This window comes from Lactuca saligna, chromosome 4 (genome assembly GCF_052625555.1).
Source record: "Lactuca saligna cultivar CGN05327 chromosome 4, ASM5262555v1, whole genome shotgun sequence".
NCBI lineage: Eukaryota > Viridiplantae > Streptophyta > Magnoliopsida > Asterales > Asteraceae > Lactuca > Lactuca saligna.
In genome coordinates, this window is record NC_136420.1 from 92,697,406 (window position 1) to 92,712,233 (window position 14,828).

General features: G+C 32.6%; 1 protein-coding gene across 1 annotated transcript; it reads left to right on the top strand.

Annotated features, from left to right (window-relative positions):
- Positions 1 to 7,090: 7,090 nt before the first annotated feature.
- Positions 7,091 to 8,992, top strand: LOC145039911 (GDSL esterase/lipase At5g55050-like). The gene is made up of 5 exons (XM_078987908.1): positions 7,091 to 7,340; positions 7,504 to 7,640; positions 8,074 to 8,295; positions 8,407 to 8,656; positions 8,772 to 8,992. The coding sequence occupies exons 1-5, from the start codon at positions 7,091 to 7,093 to the stop codon at positions 8,990 to 8,992; spliced, it is 1,080 nt and encodes a 359-aa protein (XP_078844034.1).
- Positions 8,993 to 14,828: the final 5,836 nt, after the last annotated feature.

Below are 14,828 nucleotides of genomic sequence, written 5' to 3' on the forward strand. Positions count from 1 at the left end.
CGCTAGGCATACCATGCCAGGTATGCACAACATACTCAAGAGGATTAGGCGAGGACGCCATACACATACGCCCAACGTACCTAAGGGTACGCACAACGTACGCACATAGGTCCCAAACCCTAAATTTAAGGGTTTGATCCTTATTTAAAGGACCTTATGTCCTTGGACCATCCTCCTTGTCACCCTTAAGCAGTTACACGGAAAACCCGAACCCTCTTTTGTGTATTTTTCCATTTGAGAGCCACATTGTTTGATTCTGGTGTTTTTAAAGAAAAGGAAGGTTGAGGAAGAGGCAAGGATTCAAGAGGAGCTTGTAGATCCAGGGGATTAGCATCATTTCTGACTCTTTTGAGGTACCAAGTTCCAAACTTGACCATTGCATGCTTAGATTTGTTCGTAGGAATGTTTTATGTCACTTTTAGACTCCATTGTTGAGGCTTCTTGCATTTGGATGATTTTAGACCATAAGAGTTGTCCTTTTGGGCTCTTAGAGGCACTAAGAGTCATAAAAATCGGACCTTGATGGTTAAGCCAAAACCACGCAAGTGTTTGATGATCATAGAGCTTGTTAAAAGGACCAAAATCATGTTTTGACCCCTAACCATGCATGCAAGCACATAAAGTTTGTGCCTTTATGGATTAGGAGGCCTTAAAGGACTTGCATCTACATTTTGGACGTGAGGACTTAATGGATTAAGTCACAAATGAAGTTATGAAAGCTGGCCAGTACACTGTTCGTACTGGGTCAACTTCCTGTTCACGGTTAAGGCCAGCGTACGCTGGGCATACGTGCCAAGTACGCCGTGCGTACGCATGCAGAATGGCTACATTGGGCTTTTTGGGCCTTAGGGGCAGGACCTGGACTATCTGGCCCTATGGCCTACTGTGGAGTATAGTTTTGGGCCAGGAAATCTGGAAGTAAAGCATTGGGCTTATTGGGCCGTTTTGGGTCTTTTGAAATTATTATTGGACTAAGAACTTTTGGACTTGTAATGGGACCATTTGGGGAATACGACCCAATTCAGAAAATTGGGCCATTAGTGGGCCCTTAGGGAGCCTTTGATGGGCCATAGGTGGACTGGTTTAATAAGTTAGAATTGGGCCTTATGAATGGTTCAAATTAGGCCAAGGGGTGGGGGTAGGGGTAAAATGGTCATTTTATCCTAAGTAGAGTTATAGTTTATGATTGAGTGTTATTGTGATTATGATAGTCGACAGTCATCAGAGCAACTGTTAGAGATTACTTTCCGTGAGATTCGACATGCAGTTTTACGAGGTGACTTAACTAGGGAAGAGCATCGGAACTGGGTACCCGCTTTTGAAACCGGAACCATTTTGGAACTGCCGGTTTTGGAATTGGAACCGCGTTAAGCGGTTCTGGTTCCGGTTCCTAAAGTTATGGAACCACCTTAAGCGGTTCCGGTTCTAGTTCTCGTTTTTTCGGAACCGCTACTCGTTGGGTACCCGCCGGAACCGGTTTATATATATATATATATATATATATATATATATATATATATATATATATATATATATATATATATATATATATATATATATATATATATATATATATAGGGAAGAAGGAATATACATTACAGCTCCACCTAAGCTTAGGTACTAAACCTCTTAAAAATAAATTGTTTTACTATATAATGATTACGGTTAATGGATTCACGATTAATATTTCAAGATGTAAATTCAAGATCTACGCAGTAAGGTTTAGGGTTTAGGGTTCAGGATTTAGGTTTAGGTTTAGGTTTAGGGTTTAGGGTTTAGGTTTAGGGTTTAGGTTTAGGGTTTAGGTTTAGGGTTTAGGGTTTTGGGGTTAGGTTTAGGGTTTAGGGTTTCGGTTTGGGGTTTAGGGTTTAGATTTTAGGTTTAGGGTTTCGGTTTAGGGTTTAGTAATGTTCACTTAGGTGAAGTAATAAACGATAACTAAAGAAAGAAAACAGAGATGGTAAAACGATAATGAAAGAAAGAAATGTTATGGAGGGTGATATATTTACCAAGTGAAACCAAACCGGGTATATTTAGCATGATAAAACGATATATTTTAGAGGTTTAGTACCTAAGCTTAGGTGGGGCTGTAATGTATATTCCCTATCCCCATATATATATATATATATATATATATATATATATATATATATATATATATATATATATATATATATATATATGTGTGTGTGTGTGTGTGTGTGTGTGTGTGTTACTTAGATCGGTTTAGAATATATTGGTCTGATTTTGTCCGTCTATGGTCCGAATTGATTTGATTTAGATTGAACTAAATTGCGGTTTTGTCGAAAAAAGTTAACAAAATTAATGCAACCGGGTTACCCGCTCCCAGAACCAGAACTGCCGTTTCCAGGACTGGTTCCAAACATTTAAGAATTGCCTAGAGCGGTTCCGGTTCTGGTTCTAACTTTCTAGGAACCACCGTTTCCGGTTCCGGTTCTCGCCAAATGAGGCGGGTACCCGCCTATGCTCATCCCTAGAGTTACCTTCCAGTAGAAGTGGGTCTAAAGCTACAATGTCGGCCCACTAGTAGGAGCCTGCAGTTAGATGATTGTCTGTGTGATAATTGTCTGGTATGCCACTACTTGTTATGTTCTATGTGCCAGTATGCTATAAATCTATGTGGTACTTGTAGGGGGTCAAATAGTCTCCGATATCCGGTTGAAATACACCAAAGGGGAGGCCAGCACCCAAATATGCTTGGCAGTTATCTAGTTAAAATAGACCGAAGGGGAGGCTAACACCCAAATATGCTAGGCAATTATCCAGATGAAATTAATCGATGGGGAAGCCGACACCCATATATGCCTGGCTAGATATTTTATTTTATGGTATGTGGTATGATGGGGGAACTCACTAAGCCTTATGCTTACGGTTTTCAGTTTTGGTTTCAGGTACTTCCTCTTCAAAGGGAAAGGAGCCGACACGGTAGCAGTGCATCACATACATGATTTCCGCACTATGATGTTCTTGGGATTGTACTCAGCTGACATAATTATTATTCAGCGACATGTTTTATGACATTTGACTTATGGGATTATAGATTGATATGATATCGATGATGTTTTATAAGTAACATAATTATAAACAAAAAATTTAGCCATGATTTTTGGGATGTTACAGCATGACTTCCACAAGAAGAGCTAGTTTTGGTAAAATCTTGACTTGTCATTTCTGAGGATTATAAGAAGGCAAATGCACAACCGGGAGAGCATTTTTGGTTTCGCATTTTAGAACGGTTTCGGAAGGAGCTAGAAAAAGAAGACGATTACCATACGAAACACCAACTAAATTCGAATTTTCAAGAAATAGCAAAGGGGTTTCAAAAATAAATGGGTTGTACAATAACCTAAAACCCAATGAAAAAGCGACCAATGCGACGAAAAAATACTTCAAGAAGCTTTGCAATTTTACCTTGAGGAAGTCGAAAAACCATTCAAGTGACACGATTGTTGGAATTATTGGTTAGATGTCCTAGGTGGAAAAAATACGAGTAATATTTTATTTTTAGAGTACAACAATCAAAGCGAATGAAAATGGGCTCTAGTTGTTACACAACTTCCTCCGATGCTCGGGTCGATTTAGATTTAAATCAGGAGGATGAAATCGAGTTAGGAGAAATTTTCCGACCGATGTGTAGGGACAAAGCAAAGAGGAAGAGGAAAGGAACTTTTTCGGGTGCAGTGGATTTCAGCATGGACCCTGACGAAATGTGGAAAATAACAGCTTCATTTGATCGATATAATCTTAATGTCTCCGAACGTTTGACAGTCGACAAAGAAAAAGAAGAAGCAAGGAAGAAGGAGCGGACGGAGAGATAAGAAATGGAGAATATAAAATTCTTGATGGAAAACACCGACCATCTCTCGGGATTGACTCTCGAGCTTGTGATGAAGAAGAGGGAAAAATTATAAAAAAATATTTTCCATAAGTTGTTGGTTTGTTTGATTTTTTATTTGTGTTTTTTTTAGTTTTCTACTTTTTTTAAATTTTAGGTTTATTGTAATTTTTATTTTAATTAATGAAATGTATTTTCTTTTTAATTAAAATTTTAAGTTGTTTTTAATTTAAAAATTATAAATCATAAAAATCAATTAATTTTATTTTAAAAAAAAATAGTGAAGGTAGCTTCCCATCAATTTATTCGGTTTAGATGAGGGGAAAAAAAGTAAGTGAAAAATGATGTGATCTATAAAAAATAAAGAAAACTCCTACTCATATCCTGCGGTCTAAGAAGCAACCATTTCATACATACATTTCTTTGTCTATATTATATTATCATCAATAGTTTGTAAAATAAATTGTCACGTAAAAAAAACTGATCGTGAAATACATATCTTCGTTTTTTTACTCTCTTATTATCAATAGATTTTTAATATCAATCGCCATGTACAAGAAACAATCCTTCCATATATATCTTTATTTCTTTCTATTAACTTATCATCAACTAGGTGTGACCAGTGTAATACACATGTTCTAAAAAAAATTAATATATTTTATTAAGCATTACATGTTTAATAATTTATAAAACTGAATTTGAAAATAATATTAATATTAACTTTGAATGAACCAATTTTTCCAAGGTTTCTACAAATTATCGTGAATTCAAAAGAGATTGATCGAAAATTATGTTTTTCAATTAAGAATATTGATTTGAATTTAAATGAAATTTAATATATTAATTGACAAATTCAATGAGAATTTATAAAGACATATAAGTTCCCTTATTTTCTTTATTGTATTTTGAGATTAGATTTTTTTATAATTTAATAACAAAGCTAAAAAACTATAATTATAATTTGTCAAGTGAATTTAAATGAAATTGGAAAATAAAAAATTTATCATGTGCATATTGAATTAGATAATTACATAAATAAATATATTTTCTATATATTTTCTTTAATCATCACGTGATGATAATTCTGTTCTACCTAAATCATTAACTTTATGTACTTGTATAATACTTTTTAGTATTCCAACATTCTCAATTGTATAATTATATTTCTCTCCAAGGCCGGTCCAGACGGTGGGCAACCCGGGCGACCGCCCAGAGCCCACGTCTTCAGGGGCCCAAAATTTCTAGGCTATGCAGTGTATATATATATATATATATATATATATATATATATATATATATATATATATATATATATATATATATATATATATATATATATATATATATATATATATATAAAATATTACCTAAATGATTATTAGGGTCTAAAGTTAGTTCAAACTCAAAGTAGCTTAAAAGATTAACAATTTGGTTTACTTGTTAGTGCTAATTGAAAATGTATATAGTAAAGAATAAATGATATATTTTTTTAATCTTTATTATATTTGTCGTTGAGGGATCCTTTTTTTCTTTACGCCCTGGGCCCCATATACGCTTGGACCGGTCCTGTTTCTCTCATTATCGTGGTGTCATTATGCTTAGTAACATTAGAGTTACGCACTCCTTTCACAAGTTTTTTCAAATTAGGAAACGTGGCATTTGTCGTATTCCATAAGTTTCTGCATCTTCAGACATGTTTGATAACATTCCTTATACTGCCTATTCTCTTAACGACATAAATCAAAAGGGGATATATTCGTGCTATGAGCGCAATAACTGATTCCATATATTTTGTAATCCCTTTACTTCATGTTTTTCTCTTATCGGTTTAACTTGCATTTTCCTTACGTCCTAGGTGCATCAAAAATCTCATGGCATTGAGGTAAATTTCAATATACATGCCTAATCTCATCTTTATGTCATATTTCTTATACCCTTCGCCCATGCCACTATTTATTCTCATTATTTAAATGTTAGTTTTATCGGGGATCTTTGCTCAAGTTGATGATGTTTGGACTAACTACTTTCACCGAATCTATTTAAACTGAACCACTGTTATGCCTGGAGTGTGTGGGCCTCGAGGTTTCTTCAGCAAGGTCATCAAAGATGGATTTGTTGGGGTCATCGGTTATAAAGAATAGCATTCTACTTTGAAGTTCCTACTTTACAACTCTCTTTTAGCTACCAATAATTATACTGTTGATCTAATATGAGTCATCTATTTCTTTATATCATATTGCCTTGTTTGAGTTTACTAATTGGTTAAGTCCTTTCAACGATTGAAATTCGATCGATCGAATTATCATGTTTCACTTTCTTGATGTTTCCGTTACTATCAATTTGGTCATTATGCTTTAACCATTTTTTCTTGAAACGAAGAATTAATTTACTCATCATTATCACCTATTTCCAAAATGAAACTTGAAGTCATGACTTCTCTGTTGAGATGATCTTTCTTATCATTTTAGGCATAAGGCCGTTTGATATGCTTTAACCAATTGGTAAACAAAATACAACCTCTAACATTCTTTTCTTATTTCAATTTTTTTTTTCTAACAAAAAAATTATCTTCTTTAGAAAAATAAAAATAAAAAGTAAAAAAATTGTTATTGTGGCTTTATCAGAAAAATATGTCACTATCTGGTAGTTTGAACTTACAACAGAATGTCACGGTGGTCATGTTTGGAATTTTTTACAAACATGATTGTTTTTATAAAAAAAAAATAATAAACAAAATAAAATGTGATGCTTAAGCCAGATTTTGGTCATACTACATTGATTATTTTGGTCATACTACATTGATTTATTGGTTATTTGCCCTTTAAAGTATTAAATTACTCAAATGGCTCTTATAAAAAAAACATATCTTGCATTACATTTAACTTAATATCACGGACGGCAAACATGATACATAAATATCGAACTTATATGTCAGTTTTACCATTTTCGTTTTCGTTATTTTAGCCGGCATATAACATCGAAATAATGTTCATTCTCTTTGAATTAGCCGGATATTACTTTTTGTAATAGAGCTATAACGTTGAAACTAAGGGTGTTTTAGTAAATTTAATTCTAGTAGTATTTTGTAATTGTCTTATTTCACGTACGTTTTCATATTTCATAGATTGTTACAACTCGCATGACCAAGTCATACCTTTGTCTTATATTCAATCGATGTTTATAAATGACGCATAAGTTCCACTTATCATTCTCATGACTACTAATCTCAATCTAATGGAGAAAACGTCAGCAATTTTTTTATTCCTTTTCGTGGGAACTTTTGTCACCATTTTTCAAGTTTCAGATGCCACAGAGACTTCCAATGCAATTTTCATATTTGGTGACTCAACCGCTGATGTGGGAACAAACTCTTTCTTGCCCATGACCAAAATACGTGCCGATTTTCCTCACAATGGGATTGATTTTCTCAATTCAAGAGCTACTGGACGCTTTAGCAACGGTTTCAATAGCGCCGATTTTCTATGTTAGTATTTTTTATGATAATATTGTATATTCTCTAACATGTTCTTTTAAAACATTCAATATATAGATATACTCATATTTAAAATGATACTAGGAAGATATTCTTTAGCAACTGTTAAACTACATCATCTTATATGTTTTGTTTGCATTGCGGTTGATTTCAGCTAAGCTAATGGGGCGCCAAAGAAGCCCACAACCATACTTGTTTCTTCTAAAAGCGGGACTCACGAACCGAATGTTCAGTGGTGTAAATTTCGCCTCTGGAGCCTCTGGTCTTCTAGATGTCACAGGAAAAGAATTGGTAGGTCTCTTAGTAATTTTCATAATGTATAACCATTTATTTATTGAATGGTTATACAGATGATGCGGTCGTGTACAGTCACACGACCGCGACCCCATGTATACTGCATATGTTTTTGAGTAATTTACTGAAATCGTCCTTATGGTTTGATCAAAATTACACGTTTGATCCCTAACTTTTTTTGCACTCAGATCGTCCTTGGTGTTTGATTTTGTTGTGTTTTTCGTTCCTATGGTTTAGTTAAAATTGCACGTTTGGTATGTAGGTAGGCGACGAAAAACACAACAAAATCAAACCAAATGGACGATCCGAATGCGAAAAAAAAAACAGTTAGAAACCAAACGCGCAATTTTGACTAAACCATAGGGACGATTTCAGTAATTTACTATATTTTTTTGTGTTTCTCTAATGTATATGATCAAAATGTGAGCAGAACATTGTATCTATGTCGGATCAAATCAAACAATTCGAGACTGTTTGTAGCAATCTAACACTACTAAAGGGGCAAGATGTGGCAAAGAACATACTAGCCAAATCCATGATCGCCATCAGTGTAGGTAGCAACGACATTTTCGGCTATTTTGAAAACCGAAGCACGGTTGATCCTCTTGTTTTCATTGGTTCTTTAATGTCAGCATACGAGTGTCACATAAATGTAAGTATTAACAAAGCATTCTAACCATAACATCATTACAAAACACAAAATAAACGTATTTAGCGACCGATTTTGCATCACTAATTCAAACAAAAAACGATTAAATACAAGGCATTGTACAAGCTCGGAGCAAGGAAATTCGGAATTATAAGTGTACCACCAATCGGATGTTGCCCATCACAGAGAATTTACAATTCCACCGGTGGATGTTTGGAGATTGAAAATACTTTTGCTCGAGCTTTTCATTCATCACTTGATGCCCTCTTAAAGAAACTCACATCTAAGTTGTCAGGATTGAAATATTCACTAGGAAATTCATACGAAATGACAATCAATGTTATCAATCATCCACAACTCTTCAGTAAGTACAAACATAAACCCATTGTCTAAAAACACCACGGAAACATTCCATGACAAAAAAACATATACATTTAATGAATGTTGATTTTAGCAACCTAAATTTATTTATTTTGTAGATTTCAAATCAGTTGACACCGCATGTTGTGGAGAAGGGTTGTTGAATGCGGAAAAGACTTGTACACCGCAAGCAAAATTATGTTCAGATCGTGACACGTACCTATTTTGGGACTTATACCATCCTACGCAATATGCTTCTGAGCTTGCAGCTACGACTTTATACAACGGTGGACCGCAATTTGTGACACCAATTAATTTTGCTCAGTTAGCCGCGTATTGATTAGTTAGTTACATGGTAGTGTTAGTTAACTTTATGTGACAGAATATTTGCAATTAAATCAAACGACTTATGATCATATGTTCCTATAAGTGAACTATGTTCGTATTTTATTATCGTATCAAACCAATTGTGATTGATTTAATTTCAATTTTAATACACACACACAAACAAACATGCTAATTGGTACCTCTTGTTTTCATATTCTCTACCCGGACTTGGTTGCACCACCGTTGTCCTGACATTCACTACAACAAGATTGGGTAATAACGGTGGCACGTGTCGTCGCTAAAGGTTAGGCGTGTCACCGTTAATACTTTTAGCGGCGACATGTGGCTGCAAATGCGTCGCCGGTATTGTTTCGTCGCTAATACGCTTAATGTCGCCGTTAATTTTATTTTATTTTAATATTAACATTAACTTGATTTTAAAACTACTTTAAGTTGATTTTACAATTAATTTATTATTTTTTAATGTTTTTTTAAATTAATTTAATTTTATTCTATAATTAAATTAAAATTACTAAAAGTACATTGCTATTAATAACCTAATTAAAGCTAAAGTTGTAATGACCAACATTAAGTCACTAAAAGTATGTTACTATTAAGTTAGTTTTATAATTAATATAATTTGATTTTATAAAGGTAATTTAATTTGATTCTAAAGGTAAATTAATTAGATTTTGTAATTAATTTAATACTTTCTTTTTTGTTATTAGTTTAATTTATTAAACTAACTTTATTTTATTTTAATTTTAACATTAAATTGATTTTAAAACTACTTTAAGTTGATTTTACAACTAATTTATTATTTTTTTAATGTTTTTTTAAATTAATTTAATTTTATTCTATAATTAAATTAAAATTACTAGAAGTACATTGCTAATAATAATTTAATTAAAGCTAAAGTTGTAATGACCAACATTAAATCACTAAAAGTATGTTGCTATTAAGTTGGCCAAACATTAAGTCACTAACAAAATTAAGCACTTTGAAACCATATATAATACATTGCTAGAAGTAAGTTGCTACTAACAACCTAATTAAGCCAAATGTATACATCCAATTTGCATATTTCAATTTCATCCAATTTCATATAATTAAGCCAAATGTATATATCCAATTTCATACAATTTCCATATTCCAATTTAATTCAATTTGCATATTCCAATTTCATACACTTAAGTCAAATGTATACTCCAATTTGCATATTCCAATTTCATACAAATATATACATATAAATTTCATTTTAAGGCAATGTGGTATAAACATAAATTTCAATCCAACAAATGCATATATTCATGTCAAAAATTTTTATTTTTTTATACATCAATGTAATCTAAACATAAATTTCAAAATATACACAACATGCATAATAAAATTCCCACAAATCTGAAAAAACACACAAACCAACAAAATAATCCAACAAAATACATACAATCCAACAAAATTATCCAACAAAATGCATAACCACTTCATATTTCAAAATACAAACATAGTCCCTCAATAAAATTGAAAAATAATCACAATTTATCATCTAAATTAACACCAAAATAGAAAAATCATCAAAAAGATGAGAAATTCGACCTTGGTTGGGGCAATTTCGGAATTTGGCTAAATGTCTCCGGTTTTTGGAGTTGTGGCAGTATTGTGGTTGTCTTGGGGGAAGGAGGGGCTAGCACCGGTCCAAGAAGCAATTCCTAGTCCACCAAGTTGGAAAAAATCTGTAATATTGAAGAAAGAAAGAGAGAAAAACAAGAGGAAGGTAAGAAAAAAATGGCAGAAAGGTAATCTGTGAAGTGGATATCTGCGTTTAGCACTAGCGCCGACGGGCTTTAGCGGCGACGCAAGGGCAATAGCGGCGACACTAGGACATTAGCGGCGACAAGCGGAGGGAAAAGTCAGTGCGCCTTTCCGCTTTCCTCAATAGCCGTTAGATTGAAAACAAATTGGACGGATGGGTGAGAATGACGCAAATCGCTAAATCAAAGCATTAGCGGCGACGCCTTTAATGGCGACATGTAACGCGTCATTTACATGTCGCCGCTATTGCTAGGTGTCGCCGCTAAAGGCGTCGCCGCTAATGTTTTGTTTTCTTGTAGTGGTTGTCACCACTCATTTGGGTTTATTGCTGATTTTTTTTTCAGATATATATCTGATTCCTAATATCTTTGACAGTTTTGTCTGAAGATAGATAAGTGTTTTATGGGTTTCTTTATTTGTTTGTTTGGTAGATCGGTTTTTTTTTTTTTCTGATTTGTTTATGATATGTTTGTTTTTTTGTTTTGGATATGAGTTTGTTTCTTATTTTTTTTATCTGATTTTGGATATGGATTTTTTAGGTTTCATAGATGTGTTTGCTAGATTTAGTTATGTATATGAGTTTTTATTATCAGGTTTTCTTGATATGGAATTTGTTTATAAACTATCTGGTTGACACCTTACAGTATGGTCTCGGAAATATTTTCATGTAAATTTTTTGAAGGGAAATAGACTGCCAGTTTGTAAACAATGTTTGTAAAAACGAAAAAATATAAAAAACCCATATAAAAATAAAAGTAAAGATTAAACAATACTTTAAAAGAGTTGTAAAAATAATTTAAAAATAAACAAATTTAAAATAAAAAACAAAAACAAATGTTTGTAAAGAAGCTGAGGAAGAAAGATTGTACGTAAAAATGAAGGTCACTTAAAAATTATAATAAGTGAAAGGTGGGGGAAAATATAAAAAAGACTTGTAATCTAGATCAAACCTGTAAAAAAAAGAAAGTTTGAGTGGGGATGACCATGAAAAAAGTAAAAAATTAGGTGCCAAATTTGTTACAAAACCAAAGGTGGAGGGGGCGAGATGAAGTTGTCGAAAAATAAATAAAAAAGATGTGTAAACAAGGTTGTCAAAATTGCAATATGATCATAGTTTCGTAGTATATTACGATCCTTGCTAGGTAAATCGATTCCAATCTTATTGTGATCATTTTTCAGTAAGATCGTGGTCGGATTGGATTGTAAGATCGTAAAATCGTAGGACCGTTACTATATTTTTAAAACTAAATTATAATATTCTTTTCATTGACTAATTACGTCAAATAACAAATTTGAATAGTTTATTACTAAATTATGTATTGGATCTAGGGCTGTAAATGAACCAAACGAACACGAACAAGGTCATGTTCATGTTCGTTCGTTTAAGTTAGCCGAACAACAAACGAACACGAACGGATAAACGAACGAGATTTTCTTGTTCATGTTCGTTCGTTTAACAAATTACTTTGTTCATGTTCGTTCATTTATGTTCGTGAACATGCTAAACGAATATAAACGAACAAAGATAAAAAAACACAATTGAACATATATGAACATAAACGAACATATAATATAGCAATATAATAAAAAATAATTGAATATAGATGAATATAAATAAACTTAAACGAACGAACGTAAATGAACATCATAAACGAACGTTCACGAACATAAATGAACGAACGAGATCATTGAACATGTTCGTTCATTTCACTAAACGAACGATAATTTTTGTTCATGTTCGTTCATTTATTAAATAAACGAACATAAACGAACTTCCCGCCGAACAGTTCACGAACAATTCGCCGAACGTTCAATTCGTTTACAGCCCTAATTGGATCTTTAGATTTAAGTTTTAAACAATTTACTGTTAACTAAATGGTTAACATATTTGTGAAGATGTATTATTTATGAATTAAAATACTTTTGGTTAAAATCTTATGATCTCATTCGATATTACGATCACACTCTTGCAAATCGAAAAAGAATCATATATAAGATCCCGGCCTCGACAACCCTGTGTGGAAAGAATTCGAACCCTAACAAACTCTTATATATACCAAGCACCATATAAACCATTCAACTACATTTCAATTGCTTTACATTTGAGTACACTTATTTATTTATTTAATTATTTGTACTCTGTAGGTTTTCATATACACTATAATATTGGGATCATTTGTGTAAATATGTAATGTTGGCTGTCATACATAATAAGGCATGGAATACAATAGAAACCCTAAGACTATTAAGTATGGGTCTTTTTTGGTGGTGTAATAACAAGAAGCAACAAGAAAATGGGGTGGTGTTCATGGTGTAATAATACCATTTAAGAGTAGAGAGATAGAGAGATAATTTGGCAGCCAATAAATGATCTCGTTTCTTCTTGTCATTGAGAAAACAAGATGCAACAAGAAAAGGGGGGGGGGGGGGGTTGTTTTTGATGTTACCACGCTGTTGTGGGCTGCCACATCAGCCTTAACGGCGTTCTGGTGACCCATACCACATGCTCTAAGAGAATTTTTCGCATACTCAGACATGGTATCACATCCATATACGGTTGTCGTATGAAATCCGGTCGATATTTTTCTTTCATCTTCCTTGCTCGACTGCTCTCGAATGATCTAGAGACTTGTGTATTTTTGCTATTTGCTAACTATACATGAGCCACATACGTTTGATTGTGTAGTTTTGCAATTTGGTAACCATACATGAGCCATCACAAATATTATAGTCTGGCATTCTATTTTAAATATTAAGGTTTATCACAGAAAAAAAAAAAAAAAAAACCCCCTTATATATTTGGTTTTTTTTGGATTAAACCTTAATTTTTATTTATGGATAAGTCATTATACTTTTCTATTTTTTTAATTTAGCCCTTAGAATTTTTATTTTTTCAATTTAAACCTTCCATTTTCATTTTTTTTGTCGATTTATCCCTTATATATATTTTTTTCGGATTAAACCTCAAATATATATTATTTTTAAAAACCCTTACATATTTTTTATCTTAGAATATTTCTTTTATCAGAATCCATAATACCATAGCAGATTTTCATAGAATCATGCTAGTTTTGAGTAAATCTAATGATATAGAAAACCTCACGATGGTCGATGATCATTAGTGTAATCAAAAGTTATCTACATTTTTTATGTTGCCTACGCCGAAGGAAAGGTAAATGTTGTTCTCATTGACTTTACTGATTCTCATTAGAGAGTCATAGGGTTCTATGATGGAAGATGAGAAAGACAAAAAGAGAACAGATAGCATCCGTTGGTGAGAAGAAGAAAAAGGGAGGGGTTGTTCTTCTTCTATCATTGAACCCTATGACTCCTAATGTGAATAAACCTTGGTTATAATGATGATTATTATGCAGTTTGGGTTGAACTTTCCTAGATGATTACATGTGCTTACAACATTCTTCACCACATCGATGATGCCACGTGAAAGAGAAATATAAGTAATCATTGAGCAATAAAGTTACAACACTCGGGGAAAAAATGAAAATGTGAGGGTAAATTGAAAAACTAAAATTATAAGGACTAAATTGTGAAAAAAAAAATGTAAGAGCTTTTCCTAAAAATAAAAATAAAGTTGAGGTTTAATAAAACCAATATATATATATATATATATATATATATATATATATATATATATATATATATATATATATATATATATATATATATATATATATATATATATATATATATATATACACGATCATGTAAGGACTCCATTTTGGTTTTTTTTTTAATTTTTTTAAAATTTTAATTGTGAACACGATGACATGTTTGTAAATAATCATAACTTTATGTGCTTTTCCTCTTAAGGAAAAAGTTTTAAGGGCATACCGGTGAAATTTACTTTTCTAATTCACTGGACAAGCGTTGAAGCAGATATTTCCTCCTTTTTTGTTTAAGTCCTTGTAGAATTATCATGGTAAACTAATCCAAGAAGCCTTTATGTAAACCTTCATCTAGTCTTGTAATTTGTAACGTTCGTAGATCCGGGCTAGTCAATTAGAGACGTTAAGCGT

What these genes read in the sequence shown, in the direction of transcription:
- LOC145039911 (XM_078987908.1), top strand. Translation starts at nt 7,091, where the DNA reads ATGGAGAAAACGTCAGCAATTTTTTTATTCCTTTTCGTGGGAACTTTT. An exon ending in CAATAGCGCCGATTTTCTAT is followed by an intron (nt 7,341 to 7,503) that starts GTTAGTATTTTT and finishes GGTTGATTTCAG; the next exon opens with CTAAGCTAATGGGGCGCCAA. An exon ending in CAATCATCCACAACTCTTCA is followed by an intron (nt 8,657 to 8,771) that starts GTAAGTACAAAC and finishes TTTATTTTGTAG; the next exon opens with ATTTCAAATCAGTTGACACC.